A 21,347-nucleotide genomic window follows, 5' to 3' on the forward strand; every position below is an offset into this window, starting at 1 on the left:
AAACATGGAGTATTGCTGACTTTGCTACACTGTAACCCACAGAATGCCAAGTCATTCTTAAAATCTCTGTGTATCCTAAGGAATTAATTGCTGAAAGCTGACATCTTCACTTACCTTTTAACACAAAGGGCGAGGATTTTTAACTCCTGCAGATATCTTTTACATAAGTGGAACAACTTTTGAAACACTGCTTGCTATTTTTGTCTCCATGTGTTCTACAAAAGACTTAGTTACAGTCTGGGTCTCTTCCAACTCATTCTTAGATCCTGTTCAGATTCTTTTAAGTTGATCTCAAGCCCCACGTTCTGAAGCAAGAAGAAATGCTTGTGTTTCATGAGGGATGCTCTGGGAAAGGGGAGCCTGCAACACAATGCATCTCAAAGCAGCAGCAGTAGCAGCAAAGATCAGTGCAATTAGAAAAAAAAAGTATACTTTCTGATGCTTTATTCATAAGTTTTGGTTTTTTAAAGTTCTGATTGAGTAAGACAGGTCTCATAGTTCTGGTTTTATCTGTGAAGATAGAACATCTTGTAAAAGTCACTCCTAATATTTGGATTTTACAGAAGTACCAAGAGATAAAGTTTCAAAGCTGTCTTCATAGCTGTGTCCAGAAGAAAAATAGTTTGTGCCATATCTTCTCTAGTGGAATACTCCTTCTTTTGACTTCTAATTAGGCTAATTCAATTTTCATATCCTATTCAAGCTTCTACAGTGAGAAAATAGAGCTGTTAAACCCCCTTCATCTCAATGTATCAGGCAACAAGATTCAGGAGAAAGTTTATATACAACCTGCTTTTTGTAGTCTGAAAGAACACAACACAAAGAGAATCCCGTCTTGAATGTCTAATAATTGGGGTTTCTTTAGAGGTTGTCCTGGCACAGACTTTTTTTTTTTTGCTCATTCTTTTACTCCCTGAGTTGTAAGCGTTGTCTTTTCCAGAAGGTGGAGTGAATTGATCACTACATAGCGTGAGAAAAGCATATAGATGCGGCGAAACCAGAGGAGCTGGCTGTGATGACACTGCATGGCTCTCTAGAAGGAAAAACAGTTGAGAAACCATTACAAAAACCTTCCTGACCTGATATGGCTGCAGTTTTCAGTGTCCTCCTATACTTTACGTCCTGGACACCGTAAAATTCAAAATTCAATGCACTATGACTACAGATGATCTCTGAGCTGTAAATCTGCTCAGCCCTGTCCCACTGTCCACACAGCACATGAAGCAAAGCAATTCATCCATTCCTATTTCACAAATCACTGAAGACTGTTCACTAGTAGTATTTATAAGCTACAGATACAGTTATGTGCAAAGCTTTCTGTGATGATGACCTGAAACTTCTGACCACAGCCTTCACAACGATGATGAGTTATTCTAACAGGTTAAGCAAATACACAGTCTCACCCTGGCTTGCTGACTCTCTTCTTCTGTGAGTATGAAGAGCACATCTCTGGGCAGGAGGCAGGAAAGGGGCACATCCAGGATGGAGATGTACTTCCGCAGGAGATTTACTGACTCAAGGACAAGCACACGGCACCCTAGACAGAAAAAGAGGATAGATATGTCAGAACAACAGATCTGTTGTAAGGTCCCCATCTCTCCAGGCTCAGCAGGTCTTTGCAGATTCCCCTATACTGTTCTTTTTGCACAAAAGGGATATGTGACCTTGTTTTTGTGGAAGTAACACATCAGCCTGGTTCAATGGCAGTGGCTGCAATTCTCTGAGTGGCAGCTCTCACAGCATTTGTCAGACTTTTGATGGAATTGTACTCTTCCTGTGCTTCGTCCTTGAAAACAGCTGTTCACAAATGTATGTAGTGCCAAAAAGCAGTGCCACAAGTAAGGTGTCACTGCAAAGGAAAGGCTACTTCCTGGTAAGCATGCTGCAGGTTGGACATACCTGATATAATGGAAATTTAAAATAGCTGTCTCTGGTTCATCAACAAAAACAAGATTTCTTTCCATTCCACTTCGTTACAGAAAAAAATACAAGATTCAGGAACAGCTGCATCAAACATTAACTCAGTGTGGCAGTTATACTTCAGAGTTCTAGAATTCATTGCTCAGAAATTCATGATGAAGGGAGTGTATAAAGATTATACTGACTAGGATTTTTTTTTTCTTCCCAATTTTGAAGAGACCTTTGAACTCAAAGGTTAATTGCTTTTTAATTTCTATTTTTTTTTTTTTTTAACTACGTCTAAATTGTCTTCACTGATGGGCTCAGAGCTACTGCTGGCCCCAGTAAGAGCTTATAGCTCTCAAAAGAGCTGCTTTGGGATTTCTCAGGGCTCAGAACCTGCTGTGATCATGCCCCACGCTTTAGATACTGTATCATAGTCCAACAGGAAAGGGCAAAGTTGCTGTGTAGACATGCAGTCAGATACGCCATTAGATTTCCAATGAGATAAAGAACAATGCTGAATTGCTACAAAGGCTGCATAATGGATCGTTTTAGTGACATGCTCACTTTTCTGCAACGAGCCTTGCTTTAATCCAGCCAAAGCCTGCAATGGCAGCCCTAACCAACTCCGAAACATTTCCTTACCTTTCCATCTCTTTCTTTCCTCTCACCTTCAAAAGAAAGGAGCAAAGCCCTCCTGCAGCTGCCAGCAGATGGCGGCCCGAGGCAGCTGCAAACGCACAGCCTGGCTGGGTCACTGCAAGCACCTACAGTGCTGGTGGCCCTGTGGTCAGAACCATGTCATTGCCGTGCCACGTTGCTGCTCCCCACTGCGGCCTCGGCAGCTCAACCTTGCAAGGTCACCGTGTGGGTCCCTGTGGAGCTGCAGCTGTGCAATGCTGTCTGGGAGGACCGACAGCAGCGCCAAGCTCCCTGCAGTGTCCCTGGGACGTGCGGGAACGCAGGCAGCTGGGTGACCGGGTGGCCTGTGTCACCTCCTGATAGCCCGGCTGCTCACGGTCCTTCCTGACACGTCACAGACTGAGCAGTTGCTGTTTAGCTGCCATAAGGCTTCAGCCTGCTGTCACGAAGGATGCTCTGCAGTGATGAGTGTGTTGCTGCTCCATGCAGAAGTGCCCTGACAGCTTTTACTTGGCACTAAAAACACTTCTTGTTTCCAAGCGGCAAATCTGTGCTCTTTTTAACTCTAGAATGCAGCAGTTCTCTTCCTCAGAACAGCAAAGCCTGCAGGTTCTGTTCCTGCTATTCCCCAAATCTCAGCAGTAAGGTCTCCAAAACAGCTGCAACCACACTCAATATTTAGTATTCATCACTTGGGCCTCCTGGGCCCCCATCGGTCAGATCAGGCAAAGCCATGGGCATTCAAGCTTCACAACATGAAGGGCACTGTAAGAGCCTTCTGTGTCAGTGATATGACAAGGATCTCCACATGCTGACAGCAAGGGCTGCTCTGCATGGGAATGTGAGATGAAGTGAAGCAGGGAAGGAATGTACAGTTCAATGAGAGATGGAAAAGGATTGAGAGAAACAGAATGCACCCTGCCAAGCAGGGTAAGAGAAGTGCTGCCATTGATGAGTCTACTCCTATGACACCAGCAGGTGAAGCTCTTCAGAGCCTGCTGTGCCTGTGACCTGGGCAGGACAGGATTAACAGTGTAATACAACCTCTCTAGGTTGGCAGAAAGGGCAAGATCAATATAGCTAGTGGATTAGACCTAGAATAGAAGCGCATAAAGCCTGTTTGGCTTGGCTTTCTACTTTCAAATTGCTTATGCAGCAAGTATGCCTAGAATGAGATTATTAGCAGATCTACGCATGCTAAGGGCTTGCACTGCTCCTGACAGACATCAGCACACCAACTCTTCTGAAAGAGTGGTGGTTAAAGCTGGACAGGGCCAGCGATTGGGGTGGATTCATACCAGCAGCTGTCTTGGCTTCTAGAAACAAGCCTACGTGCTTGTGCCTGGCCTGGACAACTTGATTACAGATTATAAAAAGCCTGCTGTCTTTATGCTGGCTAAGGGCATTAGAAAGCAAAGCAGGATATTTAGGGTGCTCATTTGCATATCAGTGAGGCAATGCAAGGCTTAGCTGGCTTTTGCATTTGCAGAGAGATTTTCTCTGGATTCCCTGATCACATGAGCTTACACGAGTTCACCCGCAAATACTTCTCTCTTACCAACAGCAGAGCAGGACATTTCCATGGCCTGAACATGCCTTTCAGCTCTATCCAGACAGCCTCAATCCCAGCATCACTCTTGTTTCATTAAGCCCCTCTGATGCACAGCCCTGCACGCCTGCCAGATCAAATTATAAATACCAGGAATTTCAATGAGACTGGAACTATATTTGGAAAGGCTTAGCGTAAGCAGCAGCATGGGAGCTCCCCGTTCCTTTAGCATTTGTAGGTCATGTCAGATGTGATGTAATCAGAGCAGCAAGGCTTTTATATAGCTTCAGGAGTTTCATGATGCTGCTAGAGAAATGGAAATGCTATCTACATGTGGGTCTGTTTCAAACCTGAACCACTTTGAGGCACAGCCCATCCAGTCTATTCAGGACCACATTATGTCTGATGTCCATGTCTAAACCAGCATGAACTGAGCACGGAGCTGATTTGGTCTAGAAAATAACTGACATCTAGCAGCAACATCTACCACTGCAGTTCCTTGTTCTTTCTCTGTCCTGCGTACAGCGCATACACAGCTCTTTGCTGTTATCTCAGAGTTCCTAGGACAGGAGTTGGCATTAATGATATTTTTCTTAGATGGCAGAATCGAAGAGACTAGAGTGAGAGCTCAGTTGTAGGGCATTTTGCCATCTTGGCCCCAGCTCTCTCCACTAGATCTTGGTCTGCAATGTGCTACTATCAGGGAATAAAACTGATTTTGCCCTTACATTTAAGCAAGATTGCAAAAATCATAGAGCAGACACCAAGTCACACCACTGATACGGGACAACCCCAAAGGACAGGAAAGGCATAAGCTCCTCAAACCAGACAGGAAAGTGACTGCAGAGGAGCCTTAGCTGGTGAAAGGCTGCAGGGAGATAAAAGAGCAAGAAAGGGTTCAGTTGTGGGTTTCATTTGCATTTCAAATAGAGGTGGGTATGGCAGATGAAGCCCTGGACAGAACATGCATGTGAAGGATTGCCTAATGTGTGCAGAGTCATGACTGTTTGTGTGACATACCTTCAGGTAACCTCCTCTCTGAAAGCAGGTACCTGTGAAAGAAGAGATACACGTAGGTAAACAATAATGAAGGTACTCAAATCTTGATGTTATAGACATGGACTCTGTATTAACCCTTTCTCTTAATACACATTTACAATAGTTGATCTTAAAAGAAAGTTAAGGAGCAGATGCCGGAAGCATATGTGAGGCTGGGGACACAGCACAAATAAGCTCCATAAATCCAAGTCACTCTCAAACTTCTGTTGCACTAAGGGAAACTGTAGGAGGCCGCCAAAGGTTATCTTTGATAGCATTTGCTCTTACAGGTCTGTCTGCTGACCAGGAACGTAGCTGACAGCTCCTGCTTGGGGACCAACTTCATTCTTTCTAACCTGTGCTGGCTTTGGGACATCCAAAAATTTGCTCCAACTTGTTGCTCAATAAGACTTTTACCTGTTCATGACTTTTACCAGGGAAATTTCTGTGACAAAAACATGTCCTTTGGAATAGAATGAGGGGACAATTTTTTTCTGCTCTGGCCCTATTCATGGTGACAGAACACCTATGCTTGCATCACCATTTGAATGCCTCCAGATTTGGCCCATCAAAAGGATGGGAGGAAGCAGGTCTCCAGCAGATGGCACTCAGAGCTGTCCCAGACCCAGGCTTGCTCTTCCATTAGAAGATATCCAAACAATGGAACATTTGCCAAAAAGAGAAAGGAAATAAAAAAAATAATAAAAAAAGGAAAGTTATTTAACCCTGTGTAATATTTAAAAAGATTGTTATCATCTTATAGTGGTGTATTAAACAAAGGACAACATGACAGTTCATGTGTAAATCAGCCAGGATAAAACATACATTATATGTAAACTGTTATGTTTCTCCAGTCACTTTCAAACTAGGATTATCTCTGGCTGTTGGTTAAGTTCAAGGAAAAGGATTAGCTACACAGGAGTAGACAAAATAGGAAGTACTGAAATATGAATAGCCAAAGCAATTCAAAGCAAAAACGAAGCCAGAATGCAGGTCATGGCAGAACTCAAACAGCAATCAGGAGACATATGCCTTAAATAGATTTTCTTGCCAATGGTCTCCTCCAGAGCCAAAGATCAACAAGCAATACCATTTTCTACTAAACAGTGGCCTTGTAATATTGGCTTAGCCCTCTTACGCCCCACTACTCAAGTCCTACTGTACAGACCAAGACTGTCAATGTTGCTCCATAAACACTACCAGCAATTTTTCAGAGGCAAGGGAAAGGTTTAAATATCTCCATTAATGTGTGCTCTGCTCTTCTGCCAGAAGTTTCTTCCCCTCCAGCTAGAATCTGGCCACCCAAAGTGGTGATTCAGCACTCAGTAAAGCTAGCAGGGTGGGAACTTATTTTAAAATAAACTTGAAGAGAGAAAGCAGCGAGGGGTGGGAAATTTGGCTACCTATCCCAAGTCCTAGTGCCTGTTCTGGGTGTGCTGCTGCTGTACTGAGACTGTCAAAGCACTAACTGACAGCAAGTTAAAGGTTGTGAAGAGCTGCTCCAAGAGTGAACTAATAATCACCATCTCTGGCCACTAGAAACAGAAACAAAGAGAGATCCAGTTCATATGGAAATGTTCCAGCAGGAGCAGGGGGCACCTTCAGCAGGGAAGGAAAGTTTAATCCAGCAGAAAATGAAGGGCTTTGTGTAAAAGCTCAGAGATGCACAAACTACATGGTTTGGTTAAGGAAAGGACTTCAACACTGCAGCTAGAGAGACTTGATACTGATCTGGAAGAACAGGCACAGAGAAACTCGGATCGTTTCCTTATCCTTTTTGTCCTGAGCCAAATAGTTCAGCTCTGTGCAGAGCTCTCAGAATGGACTCCACCCAGGTGCAGAGGAATTGCAGCCTTGCTCATTCCTATTTCTCAGGCTAGAGCTGGCAATGAACTGCGTGGTTGCAGAAAGAGAGAGAGAAGCAGAGGAAGAGAGAGAAAGCAACATGTTCATAAAAACTAGCCAATCCTCCCCCAAATCAATCTTCTTGCTCCCATCTCCACCCTGCTGAAGCTTTCTCCATGGGACGCTTCCAAGTAGGGGAGAGGTTGCAGCTGTCTGTTGTTGCCATTTCGGGAATGCTGTTTTATAGATTGGACTTGCTGTGGTTTGGGTGAAATGAAAGAGTTTGGCATAAAATCTTGACAAGTCAAACACAAACAGGCTCTTTTTTTAGCAGTGTTTTTGTGTTTTTCTTCCAAAGAGACCTTTTATAAAAATTCTTTTCTTTTAAATATAGAGCTCATTCCTATCCACCCATCAAATCCCAAAGGGCAGCTGATTTCAAGGTACTTCTCACTGCACCCCCTGCTTTTTTGTAGGTTTCAGATCCACATTTGAAACCAAGTGCAACCCTCTGCAAAGAAGAGCTCCAAAATACTATGAGACTTGTGATGGCATCCACCATTTCTGCACTGCAAGGACCAGCAGCTTTGAACGCTACTCCTGCCTGTAGCTATCACCCAGCACAAAAACTGAAGTGGCCAACAAACCCCATTCTGCAAACTGCTGAATGGAGACAGCTCCCAAATCCTTTATTCAGCCTACTTCAATGAAAGCTGTCAGCAAAGCAAGTGGGCTAGCTCTAAAGTACAGATCCCTGATATCAGCCTGTGAAGGCAAGAAGGAATAAGTCAAGATGGAGCTGGGACCTCTGCCTCAGGGAACACAGAGCTTCTCTGCTTAGAAGCAGGACTGATGCTCAGGTGGGTGGATGACAACTTTGGTAATGTTCTCTTCAGTGAGAAATTGTTCACAGAAATCGATGACTTCACTCTCCAATTAGATCCTGGTGCCAAAGGTAAAACCCTTCACTGTGCTACACTGGATGCTTTAGAGCCCTGGGGAAATGCAGTTTTCAAGAGCACGGCAAAAGAATGGATGCCTTCAAGATACGCTGGGGCTCCGTTTAGGATCCTAACCTCTAATCTGCCCAATTAATCTGATGAAGCAGATGTGAAAGAGGAAGAACAGTCAGTCTCCTAGGAATCACCAAGACATTAGAGGGATATACTTGCCAGATGTTGAATGTTTACTATCTGGAACCCCTCCTCCCTCCCTAACTGGACTTTCTGGCTGCCTTTCCATGCACCCTGAACTACACCACGTAACAACATGCAGCTTTTTAAACACTATTCAGACACTCTGTACTCACGTGGATCACAGCGGTAAAAGATGGTTCCATCATTCAGGAAAAAAAAAAAGTGGCGATTCAGAGATTTTCCAGTTGACAGAGCTTCTCTTTGGCTCTGTGCTTAGGTCCCTGCACTGGGAGAAGAATGTGCAGTGTCACTGCTCCAGTCATGCTGCTAGCAGTCTAGTGACACTGGGAAGGACATTCCTTGAGGCTGTTTCTTCAGAAAAAAATCCCTGCTGACCACCAACAATACAGTGCCCTGTGTGCAACCTTACCCTAATGGCTCTCACCAGCCCAGTGCCCTTCCACGTTCCTGAATGAGCTCAGTCAAATTAAGGAATGAGATGAAATCTAGGAGGAAATACCCAGCAAGATACCAAATTGATGTATATCAGGCATGGGGCAGTCATCTGAGGGGAAAGCACAGAAACTCAGAGGATAAAAAACAGGACATTTCTTTCTTGACCTTAAGGACAGAGTCTGGGTCCAACCACAGCTACCATTCACAAATTCTCCCATCACTTAGGACGTTTCAGACAGTTAAAACAAAATACCAGAAGTGAGCTGGGCTGTTAAAGGACAGACTGAAACATAAAATAATGCACTCTGTTATTTCTCCAATCCTCTTTATTTTGCAGGAACCCTACAACTCTGTTAGGGCCTAAAGAATCCCAACCATACACATCAACGACACAAAAAAATCCTTTTCCAAGGTGGAGCAAATAATAGTTGGTTTGGAAGAAGGATTTACTGGGAGAAAGCAAGGGAAATAAGACTGTAGTCTGCTTTGAAAACATAAATGAGATGTCACTCATTTGAACTACGTGGGCTACAGATGCTTAAAAGGAGTGAGGGATCAGAGTCCCATTCTAGCCCTGCACTGTAAAAAGATCTGCAATAAAAATGGTAGATGGGAACCCATACACTATCATCAAGCTAATTATCATAGAAACAGCTTGCTTCTTGTTCAACATGTTCTTACAGACCTGAACTTAGAAAATCAATACAAGCACAACTGTGCTTTGTAGAGATGTAATCCAGTAGGCAGCTTTTGAAATCAGTACCTACCAAATGTGGCTGGACAATGGTGATCACTGTTTAGATACACTTATTTGAAACTGGCATTTATTCAGATCTCCTCTTTGAGGAAACCCTGGTGCAATCCACCCTCACAGTGCTGTGTACCATGGCTGGCATTCATAAATGGGGCACTCAGAAGTCAAGCTGTGACAAGCAAGTGCAAAAGGCATTGGTGGCACTCAAGCTGCATCACAATCAACTCAAGAGAGATACAGCATTAAGCTCCCAAATATCATTTCTGCAGCGATATCACAGTCCCATTTACAACCTACCACTGAGCTGATGGATGTTAAGAAACATCCTGAAAGACTGAGAGGTGTTTTTCTAAATTGAACTGATGAGAATAGGCTCAGCTAATGATTCTTTGATGTAGCTTTTTATATGGCATCGTTGATATAAGTTTTATGGATGCAGTTGCTATAACAACATAATGCATGGTTAAATATAGTAGCTCCTATTTTCCACTCAGTTTGCTCTGCCCTAAGCAGACAAGGACTATTCTTTTCTGTTCTAGTTGGGATCAAATGGATTTGATTGCTCACTGAAGAAAACAAGTGTTACAGTCCTTCCTCCCCCTCACAGCGGCCATTTCTCCCCACCTTAAGCAAGCAAATAACAAAATCAACAGCCCTCGGTTTGCTGGGCAAGAAGGCTTGTATAAAAATCAAAATGCAAGATGACTCATGCAAAGCTAGAACTCCTTGATATTACATGTGATCTCAGTGCAAACACTGTCATTCCAAAGTGCAGGAAAGAGGTTCTCAGATATTCCTGTCACGTATTATTTACCATGGTTATTATTGTAGTGCTTTAGTGACTGACCAAATACTAAGAAAGGGAATTAAGTGACCCTGATGTCACTTGAGACCTGCTCATTCTTGTGAATGTGCGTACAGGGCCCAGTCTTGGCCACAGGGAAAGCTCCTACTTTGAGGATAAAGGAGAATTATGTCCAAATCCAGGCCACAGGGAAAGAAATAGAGCTATAGAAAATTGCATTCAATTCCCTCTTCTTTGCTATACTGTTGGTTTGGGGTTTTTTTTGTTTGTTTCTTTTGATGATTTTTGATTTTTTTTTTTTTCTCCAATCTGGAAAGCAGAACTGAAATACTCCCAGGGGAGATCAAAATCAAACAGCAATTTGTGTTTCTCCCCCATCCTATTTTTGGGTGTTTTTGTTTTTTTTCCCTTAGTATTTTTCCCTTGCAAAAGAAGAAACCCACTCTCAAACCTTGGCATTTCACAGATCTGAAGGCTAGGTATACAACAGCATCTGGACTCCTTGCAGGGTGTCACAAGGATATTTGGTGCAAGTGGAATTCAGAACTGTTTCTGAATAGCTTCTGCTCTTCTGAACATAACTTCTGTCTCAGATCCTAGAAAGGTTATTTACACTCTTAGCAGATAATGCTGAGCTATGATCATTTCCTGAACTGTTGTGCTTCTTGCAGCTGTTTAATAATTTGTATCTCCTGAAGCCAGGAGCTGTGGAATGGATCACATGCCCTGTCGTACCTCTGCTCTTGCAGCAAGCAACCTCTCAGTGGGCATAAGGTCAGTCTCCCAGACAGCTGAGTGTTGCTTTATCAGCCTTCTGCTTCACCCTTTCCACTTGCCATCATAGTGGAGGCAGAGTCCTGCAGACCTCATTTAAAGATGGCTAATAAATAAACGCGTTCCACATGATACCTAGAGAAGAGAGTTCATTTGTCTTTTTGCTGCCATGTAGCACACGGGCCCTGGGGCAGCAACCTCTGCTCTGCAAAGCCCTGCTAGCAGGGGGTATTGTGAGAAGCCCCACATATGTTCCTGGTGCTGCCTGCACTAGCCAGTATATAAGAACTCACCAGGGCACTGAAAATCAGGAGCGGTACGGTCACGCTCTACTTCCTCCATGACACAAACTGAAAAATAATGAGAGCAAGCAAGACACTAAAAATAAAATTAACCTTTCAGTGACCACAGCATCACTCCTGGCACACACAGATGGCTGAGTTGTCACGCTTATTTTTGCTGATTCAGGACCAGAAAAGAGATGAGACACAAACTGGTCTTTAATTAATGAGAGATGCTTATATATTCTGAAACAAGTGAGACCACCTCATCAGCTCAGGGCAATATTCTATTTGGGCTAAGGACTAATGCAAAGATCTGGGCTCAAGGGGCCTCCAGATAAAGATTACTTCTCAGGAAGTTACTCTGAGACAAGAAAAAGGTTAACAATTCCCTGTGCATATGTAGGAAACCTACAGCGCAAAGGTGGTAAAGTGATTTCTGCACAGGTACAAAGTGACGCAAAAGCAGAATCGGGATAATAGTTGATACAGCTGTTACAGCTGCTACCTTGTTTTCCCTATATTTCTTCAGGACACGGGGATATCTAACAGTCTGTCTTCTATTTCTATTTGCAAGCCCTATGGCAAACTGTCTGAGGGAACACTGAAGGTCCTGGTAGCTGGAAGCTCTCTGCAAACGCTCTGCAAATGTGTAAGCATCAGCCATCAACCTCTGTCCTTTGTTCACCCCTCAAGCAACATCCTGCTGGAAAGCATCTCACCACTTAGTCCAAACAAATGCACTGTTTACTTTAACTTCACTTCCTTTCTTTCTGTTAAGATATTTCAGAAGATCTTGGGAAAAGCCACGATCTCCTCTAACACTGAGTTCCAGCCATGAGATAGGATCCAAGATTCTCAGCATCTTCCCAGAGGAGCTCAGTAGGTCCCAGTATGGGATGTGTGGCTCTGTAGCTTTCTTCAAGCAAGTAAGAAAGGAAAACGACTATGATGTTGGAGATCCAGAGTTACTTGAATTGCACAGATGATTCAGAAAACAACTGGGTGCTAAAGATACAAGATAACTTGCAAAGAGTTCTTCTCATGCCTGGAAAAGACAGGGGCAGCTCTAAGGGAAATCACTCTAGGACACAATGAATCTGAATGAGCAGTTAAAATAAAATATGGTTAGCTGCCTTGCCAGGAAAAAATTGGGTGATTTTTGTCTAGCATCCTTCCTACATCACAACACAGAATTTAAAGAATAAAGCAGTGAACTGACTTGGGAAGATCAGTAAATAGGAACCGCTTTCATGAAAGAGCAATATCCTTTGCCCAGAGTAGTAAATTCAGATAACCAGATGGCATAGCAAACATCCTCTTGAACAATGGTGCAGGCCTCTCCCACTACCACCAGCTCATGCATCTATTCACATACTCACCTCAAACCAGAAATGCAACGATCTGTGGCACACTTCAGTGCAAGTGCATTCACTCACTGCACTAAGAGTAAGAATACGTCACTGCTCTGAGATCAAGAATGAGAAGAGCAAAAGAGGCCTCAGTGAAAGGAAGACCAGCAAAGCACCAGCAGGTGGAATAATAAAGGGTGCTGTGCGTCATTTACAACACTGTAGGCACTCCTCTAAATAGCATCACATCCCATGGCCTGGCACACAGGTATGAGCAAAGTTAATACTGCTCTTGGCTCTAGCTGGTAATTAACTGCTTACACACAAACACCACGTTCACTCTGTAACACTACAGGGAGGCATCCGACAAAGCACACAGAGCACTGTACCTTAAAGCAGTGTAGAGAGCAATGTGGTTAGCATGACCACTCACTCCTCCTGCATCAAAAGTTACCACCTGCAAAATAAAACCACAGAACAGTAAACATTTTGAAGAATAAAGAGACAATGCAATAACCAGCTCTGACATCTAAGGCAGCGCTGTCCCAGCCCATTGTCTCCAAAGAGTTGTTTTTGCGTTGCACAATGTAGCCTTTGTGCATGAACTCAAGTTACAGAAACACAACTAAACAAATAAGTGAGGACACTCTGGAACTAACCAACTATACAGTCTAATAGCTTAAACAAGGGAGAAATGATAAGTATCATGTTCCCAATGGCAGGATGCTCCTGTTACTTATTATGTAGCCAAAAGGTTACTTTCAGAGTAATCTCATGCAAACTTGTTCTTGTCCCAAGTAGTCCAGCTCTATGAATCACTCTCTCCTGAATCTGAGAACATACCAGAATGCCTGTGAACTGCAGGGTGAGACTATAAGCTTGCTGTGCTGTGATTCAGGACAGATTGCTCTAATAAGAGCAACACAATTGTGCATTACTGTCCTGATTGTAATGAGACTTCATCACACAACAGCAACAGTTGATAATCTGATATGAGAATAAACCTTTTTAAGGAATCAGCTGATTGCCTTCTTTGTACAGTCAAGTCAGGCTGTCAGCTGAATGAGAAGAGCATGTTGTTTTTTTGCTTCTCTACAGGGAGAAATGAGGACTTTTTAATGCAGAAATAACATGTGAAAGTAGCATTAACAAGTTGGCTATCCAAAGCATGGAATACCCTTGGCTCCCAGTCCTCAGAGCCACTCAATAACATACTGGGGCAAAGCATCCACCCTAAGTGCTCATTCTGCACAGTACTGTGAAGTAGGTATCAAAAGATTCCTGCTACCAATCTGGAAGACAAAGTGGCAGCACAAAGTGTAGGGCAGACAGGGTATATATGCTGGTACTGGTATGGTTTCCATATGGTGAAAGTGACAGCCCTTCAACAGCATCGTTAGGCTTCCGCACTGAAAGAGGCCAAGCAGCAGTTCTTCACAGCTCCTTTCTCCATGACCAGGAAGGAATCAAACTCCCTACATTTCAACAGATATTTGCTTCTTTGCCAGCCCGTTCTTTCTCAAGGGAAAAAAAAAATGTTACCGCCTTGCTTACTCACCACAGCTCCCTCCTCAACATCTATTTTCTAAGCAAGGCTTGAACTACTGGGTTAATGATCAAGGGAAGATCAAAAGCCACCCTGCCCATCCTGCAACTTTCTACTCCACCCTCCAACAGAAGAGGCCCTTTCACACATAGGAGATACCGTGTAAAGGACAGGAAACAGAGACAGTGAAAAATACTTCAAATCCCACAGACTCCAGGCAAACCTGCTAACAAGCCCACGCATCTAGCACAAGCCCACAGACAGACCCTCTGCTTTGCCCAGTGGCTGTAATCGTATTGCCACCAAGTAGCAGGTGGCTTCTGATCTGGCTGTTTCATTGTACATCAGCACTACTTGACAGTCTGTCTGCAGGGACTGCATGGTCTGGAATGGTGCTCAGCTCTCCCTAAGATTATCAGCTTTTTAAGTAGCTCATCTGGGAAAGATGTTACTGAATTCTGTACAGCTTGAGGAACCAGCACAGCACTCTGCACTCTACAGATAAGAAATAGTGCGCTCTGAACTCATCTCTACCTATAGTGGAGCTCTCCTGACATGACAACGTGTCCCACTCACTACAGGCAGAATAAATTCCTGAGCAGGTGATTAACAGTGAGAGTCTGATAAGGATTGCATTGGACTCTCACTTAACCTTTTAACCATACAGGGACAGAGCAAGCTTTGTCTCTTCTACCTGATAATTTATGTTTATGTAACCTGTATAAATAAAACGTCTTCAAGATTACCACCCTGCTGTAAAATGTGGTTGAAATCAGCCAATGGGCTCTAAAGCCTTTTGAAACACGCACATGCACACACACAAATTGCATTATACTTGTTTCCTTGGGAAACCAAACTATAAACTCAAGGCAAGCCAAAACACACATTTTCCTTTCTATAGCGAGCACAGGAGAACAAACTAGAAGACCAAGATAAGAGGCTACAGTGAGCAGACTAAATAAGCTAATCACTATTTTGACAAAACTGGCTCAGGCCAACTATAGGAGCATAAAGCTGGGTTAGGAAATGTTCTTGACGTGGAAATTATCTGCACAGAAACACCTTTGGAGGTTTTCCTTCTCCACATCTGTTCTGAAATAGGAGTTGCTGCTCTTCATATTGCTGTGGTTATGTAACATGTGAATCAAGTAAAGAGATTGCACGGAGTTCACTTTAAATTGATACTGTCTAATTTACTGTTAGGACAATTGCAACCTAATAGGCTGTGTCTCTTCAACTGCAGAAATCTGTAAACATAACTCCCATGGTACCTGCACACTGACCTGGTCACAGCAGCATTCACCTGATCTGCAGATAGGTCATCTTTGTCCTCAAAGATCCTTCAGGCTGACTGTGACACATTGGTGGTGCCCCCTACACAGCATGTAGCTTCTAGGTCTGGGTTCTAAAACAGAGCACTGATTCCACAGCATCACTGTGGTGCTCATGGCTTATAGCAGGCAGCAATCACATGTAAATATATTCCTCAAGCTTCAGGGATTAATTTCATTGATGAAAAAATCTGAACTTCTTTCTCACATGATGAAGATATTTTCACATGGGAGCGTTTTCTTCCTCCACATGGTGCAGTTAGCTCGCTTCCTTCAAACACATAACCTGAACCAGGCGGATGATGAAATCAAGCAAACCATCAGGGCAGGATGAAGAAACCGGAACATCTTGAAACCCTGGGTTAAAAACAGGCTTAGCCAGTCCTGGGAGCAAAAGGGTAGGATAGGAAATACACTTGATGTGGAAATTATTTGCTCAATGAAATCTTCAGGGCAAGAGGGAGTTCCCTCCCCACACCTGTTCTGAAATGGGAGCTGCTGCTGTTGGTGTTGCTGGGTTTTCTTTTGGGTGACCTTGGTATTTAGGAAATCGAGCTTTCATTAATGGAAACCAGAGCAGCAGCCAAGACAAACAGATCCAGAAATCCCATCCAGAGTGGGGAGAGCACAGAGGAAATTACTCAGTTACAAGCAGAAAACCCCTGAGAAGTCTGGAGTCCATGCTCCCTCTACATGCTGCGTGTGCTGCAGAAGCTGTGCGTCTCCCTCACTCTGTCTGGCATTGTACAGTCATTCAGAGCATACATACCTACTCAAGTACACTGCTGTAGATAGAAACATCTTTGCTTTTTAAGAAAGACCATCCCATGAAGTGCTACAGCAAGAACCTCCATTCTAATAGCATCATTTCATAGGCCCAAGGGTCTGGCTACCCAGACTGATTTGGAGCTGAGCAAAGACAATGGGACTCTTCTGCAAACAGCTGAATGGATAATGTTTCCAGCAGCCTATGGTGGAAGGCATCTTTTAATCTCTTATTGCTGAATTCTGGTCTTGGCACTGCAGCTGCCCTGCTCACAGTCTGAATGTCACCTTGTAATCCAAGCTTTGCTGTCACCAAACCTGCAGTCCTGAAGAGTAGAATTTCATAATCTGGGGCTGCCTGGGGCCCACACAATACTATGCAACTTCATTTTCTTTATATGCCAAATACTTTCTAATCAGGATCAAGACTATCCTTGGCTGCTCCCCCAGCACCACTGGCTTTTGCTTATAAATCCAGCAGGCAGGAAATAATTTCCCAAGTCTATAAATTAGTTTTGGATTTGAGCACACCAACTGTTAATTTCTGTGCCTGCTCTATTTAGCATGGAGCTTGGATGAAACATGTCCCTGTAGCTCTCAACAAGATCGAGTTACTCTTGGACTTCCAGGGCAATTGTGGAAATGAGTAACAATGCAATGGAACAAAACTATGCCTAACACGGTGCCTTGCAATCTTTCAGACCTGCTGGAATTGCAGCATGCTTCTCCACTACCAGGTGACACATGTTCTGTAAATAAAAAAATACCATTTTCTGTGATAAGATAAGGGAAAACTGGAGACATTTTTCCCACGGGGTAGTAAAGGCAATATGTCTTCCAATCACGTTAACTTCAGTGAATTAGCTGGATGTGCTTGAAACTCTGTTAACTTACATTTTGATTAAGCTCTTTTAACACGTTAAGCTAATCCTATCAGTTTCACCATTACTGAAACAGACTCAGTTTACCTTTCAAGACAAGGCTACTGTCTCAGGACAGCAGAGATGAGCACAGGCTGGCAAACACCCAGCATTTTGGAACTGCAAACTTGCTGTAAGTCGGACAAAGGCAATTTGGTGCTTGCTTTCTGTTGTTGGCAAACTAGGTCTGCTCTTTCCTGAAAGGTATTACAGCAGATATTTGAGACCATGTGATTACCTGTGACACTGAAAATAATGCAAGTTCAGGGGGCAGTTCATGACCACCGCTCCCATGAAGATGCTTCAGTGGCCACTGATGCTGCTGACATTCTGCTAGAATCATTTGTCCTCATTGCTGCTGAAGGAACTGCTAAGGGGAATGCAACAGGCCCTGCCACAGCACTCTTCATTACTACAGCTACGCCCTATAATACCAGCAGCACAGCAGGGCAAGCACTAGTGGTTGTGCATGCTTCTTGCTTCCCAATTCCCCACACTTGATTTTTCAGCTCACGCTACGCTAGTGCCAGACTCTTGCTTCTCCAGAACGAACAGCTTGAGTTTAATTTCCTCTGAGGCAAAGATCTAGCCCTCTCTAACCATCTATAGAAAGTTCTGGTGTTCTCAGAGTTTCTACTGGGATTCCGGTGCACTTGTCCCAGTGCCCAGGAGAGTCACAAAAACGCAACACAAATCCTGTTGTGTTAGGAGCTTTCAGATTAGATTAAAACCTATCTATTCACCAGATCAAAAGGCACAAAAGGACTGCACAAACACTGGATTTGTCTCTGTGTACAGCAATATATTCCATGGAAAATTAGCCACAGAATCAATACAATTGGATACATGTTGCTGTTTTTCATGCTCAGGGGGCTTTCATGCTGCAGGAGCTGCAGCTTCTTGTTTTGCACACTGCTGAAACACTTCAAAGTTTTTTTTGTGATTTTGCTGCTAATCAGTGTGTGACAATAACATGTGTGATCACAGCAACAGTCAACAGAAAAGAACAGAGCACAGTTTTCCATGTTTTCTTTTCCTATTTGATGGAAACAACTCTATTTCTAGGAACTCTGGTTTAATAACCTTCAATCCTGCCCCTACTAATCTAGCCTTCTAACATGCCTGCCAATGTCCTTCAAACCTAAGCCTAAACCAACGCCTAAATCCCAATCAGGCCCTTTTTAGCAATAAAACTTAGTAACACAGGAAAAACAATTGTTTTAAAATATAAGAAACATTTGAGGAGTTACTAAAACAAAACCTCTCCACTGTTTATTTCCCAATGAGAAGCCAAGAAAGATCTCCAGATAGGAGTGGCCTAGAACAGTAGCTCAAAAGCGCTGCCTGTGTGGTAGGAAGTTTCACATTACCAGGTTGATGTTGTTGGCTTCTACATGCTTCAGCACGAAGGAGGCAAGGAGCCGTGTGTCCCATTCAACAGAAGGATTGTCTGGAAGATCCCTAAAAATGACAAGTGCAATTAGTCACTTCAATCCTGAAAAACTTTGTAAGAACCATGCCAGAAAAGAGACTGAAATCAAGATATATTTATTTACCACTTAAAACCACTGAAACCTTACTTAGAGTCTTAGAAGTCTATATATTGGGAAGTGGAGGGGGGAAAAACAAGGCTGGAAGGGAAACAGCAGTTCCAACACCCTCTTTGTCAAGCTCTCCTTTTCTTCTGACCTCTATGGCAGACTTCCTGGCTGCTCTATTTCAAGCAGCACCTATTTTGTCCCATGATTCTTGTTCTCTGTTTGTCCCAGTCAAATTCCTCTCTCTACACATAAAGAAATAACTATCAAATATTTATTTAAAAGCTCTTTTAAAACTCATTTCCCCAAAAGGCTTTCTAATTGTAATCTACTGGTGAATTACATACAAAAAATAGCCTACTCTCATTTACAGAGGACTAAACCATTAACCTCAACCAAAGGACAACATAGTTGTAATTATATTGCGAGGATTTGATAGCAGTTCATCTGTTTTTTTTTTTAACTGCTTTGCATACTAACTCATCTGTGACAGAGTGCTCTCCCTAGGTATTTCAGATTGCAAGCTCCTACGGACAGGGACTGTGATCCAAATGCAAAATAACATCAGGAAGCCAATAGAATTATTCCATGTTTACACAACTGCCAGCTGAATTTGACCTCTCAGTAATTACGTATGAATGATGCCAAAAAAACATTGCTTGCAAAGTTAAAAAGGTTATTTGTAACAACAGCAAAACATGCAGCTGCTGAATACCAATGATGACACGTTCAACTGGTCCTTTGCTCAGACCTTCTCCATCCTCCAACAGTGTGATAATTGCTATGAGGTGGTTGAGCAGAAAAGCAGCTTCACAGCCTTTTCACAGACACACAGGTTTCAGCTCTGACTGATCCAGCTGCGTGCTGCTGGGAGCAGGGGAGCCACTTCCCAACACTCCTCATGCCTCACTGACTCCCAAGACAGAAGGGCTGCAACACCTGCAGCAAAACAGGACAGCGTCTCCCTGGCTCATTCTCAGCCCTGATCTTCATGAGAGATCTCCTGGCCACAAATCTTCCCACTGCTGTAAATAGCAGTTGCAGTAGAAGGAGGAACCTCAAGCACAAACTGAGTGTTAGCATATTAACCATCCTATTTCATAGCTCTGTTCAGCACAGGCCAAAATAATGTGCTGTTAGAAACCACAACAATAAAAAAAGGCATTTCTATAATACACATTCTAGTCATGCTCCCTGGGTTGACATTACTGACAACAGAAATTTTTGTTTGCCAGTCCCTGTTGTACAGACAGCATCTTTGCCTGATGTACAAAAGGCATTTGATTTCCATCACAGAAAAGATCCTTCAGTACATCTGCTGGCTGTCCCATCCAGTTAACAAACCTGCAAGTAATCTGCTCAAGACAAAAACTTTCCCATCTTCTGGTCGAAGATGAAGCGGCCCTGAAGGTATTACAAGTCCCACCACAATGCAGCAACCTTTATATTGAGCACATTTCTAAAGCTTCAAAATATCCCAAGAACCCAAGACCATGCACACTGAGAGGAGTCTAAGAGTGCCTCAGCTGTTTGAATGGCACCTTTGAGGTTATGTCAAGGCTTAATCTGATAATATTGGAGTGGTAAATTAGTCTAAATGGATTCTCTGCTGGCCACATAGAATGCAAATACCGTTGCCTATCTTGGACAGTGGACAAATGGAGCTGTGGAGGAAGTCTCATTGAAGTAGGAGTGCTCCAACAGCAAGAGGTCAGGAAAAAAAAAAAATAGGGCTTGGTATTTACGATGTCCAGGAGGCTCCTGGTGTCATATCTGCTGCACTGTATTGGGCTGTCTCCAAAATGCTGCCGGGTAGTGGAGCAGGTTTTAACTAGTTCAGACAGATAAAGATCCTCCTCCTTCAATGGAAATGAACTGCTGGAGGCAAGGGTTTAAAATCCCTGGAAACAAAACAATCTGAAGGCACGAGCAAATTAACTCAGTGAACACCAAAGTGATTAGATGGGAATGTTCTCCAAGAAAAAAATCTACTTCTACCCACTTACTGCTGCTCATTCACTCCCAGTAAGAAAAAAAAGCTTTTTCCCTGTATAATGTCATTCATTGAGCACCAAAGATAGAGAAGCAAAATTATAACTCTTTAATAGCTGTTATGGCCCACTGAGACATCCTTAGCTCATTCAGCAAACATGAGAAGCGACACACAAATTAAACGATGTGCCCAAAGTCACCCAGAGAAACCAGCAGTAGGACTGCCAACACATCAACCTGAATCACTTCAGGATTATTATTATTAGTGTTTGCTGAGAGTTTAATACTTTGTGCAGTCATCACGATAGTACAGACCGTGCTACAAGCATGAGATCAATGGCTTTCTGCCTGTGCTCTGGAAATAGTAACAGTCCAGCCCACGTAAGGATGAAACATGACAAAGAAAACCAAGTTCATACAGCCTGTATGTACACACGAGATGTTCTTACAGGAGGCCTCTGTGCAGTAGAAACATACAAACTTTGAAAACTGCCATGCTTCAGTACAACACATTTTTCCTAATATTCTACATCAGCGCTCAGCAAATTTGAAAGGTCCACTGACTTCCTGGACTATTCAAGTTGCACTTGTTACATTTTTTACTTTTAGGGCTTAGTATGAGAAACATTCAGCATTTCAACAGTTAATTCCACACTGCCTTTCTGGCTAAGGCTGATAATGCCCCTGAGCTCAAGGTCGAAGGGCTGAGATAAAGGACTAT

General features: G+C 43.2%; 1 protein-coding gene across 2 annotated transcripts in view; it reads right to left on the reverse strand.

The window, feature by feature from the left end:
• Window positions 1-429: 429 nt before the first annotated feature.
• PIGL (phosphatidylinositol glycan anchor biosynthesis class L) overlaps window positions 430-21,347 on the reverse strand; it is a 56,166-nt gene continuing 35,248 nt past the window's right edge. For both annotated transcript variants that reach the window (XM_052689046.1, XM_052689045.1), the window contains 5 exons: window positions 18,467-18,557; window positions 12,924-12,991; window positions 5,114-5,145; window positions 1,404-1,537; window positions 430-1,033 (listed from right to left, as the gene is read on the reverse strand). In XM_052689046.1, coding sequence (XP_052545006.1) covers window positions 899-1,033; window positions 1,404-1,537; window positions 5,114-5,145; window positions 12,924-12,991; window positions 18,467-18,557 — 460 coding nt within the window. In that variant the 3' untranslated portion in view covers window positions 430-898. The remainder of the gene's footprint in view (window positions 1,034-1,403; window positions 1,538-5,113; window positions 5,146-12,923; window positions 12,992-18,466; window positions 18,558-21,347) is intronic.

Source organism: Tympanuchus pallidicinctus, unplaced genomic scaffold (assembly GCF_026119805.1).
Source record: "Tympanuchus pallidicinctus isolate F22 unplaced genomic scaffold, pur_lepc_1.0 scaffold24, whole genome shotgun sequence".
In the NCBI taxonomy this organism is placed as follows: Eukaryota; Metazoa; Chordata; class Aves; order Galliformes; family Phasianidae; genus Tympanuchus; species Tympanuchus pallidicinctus.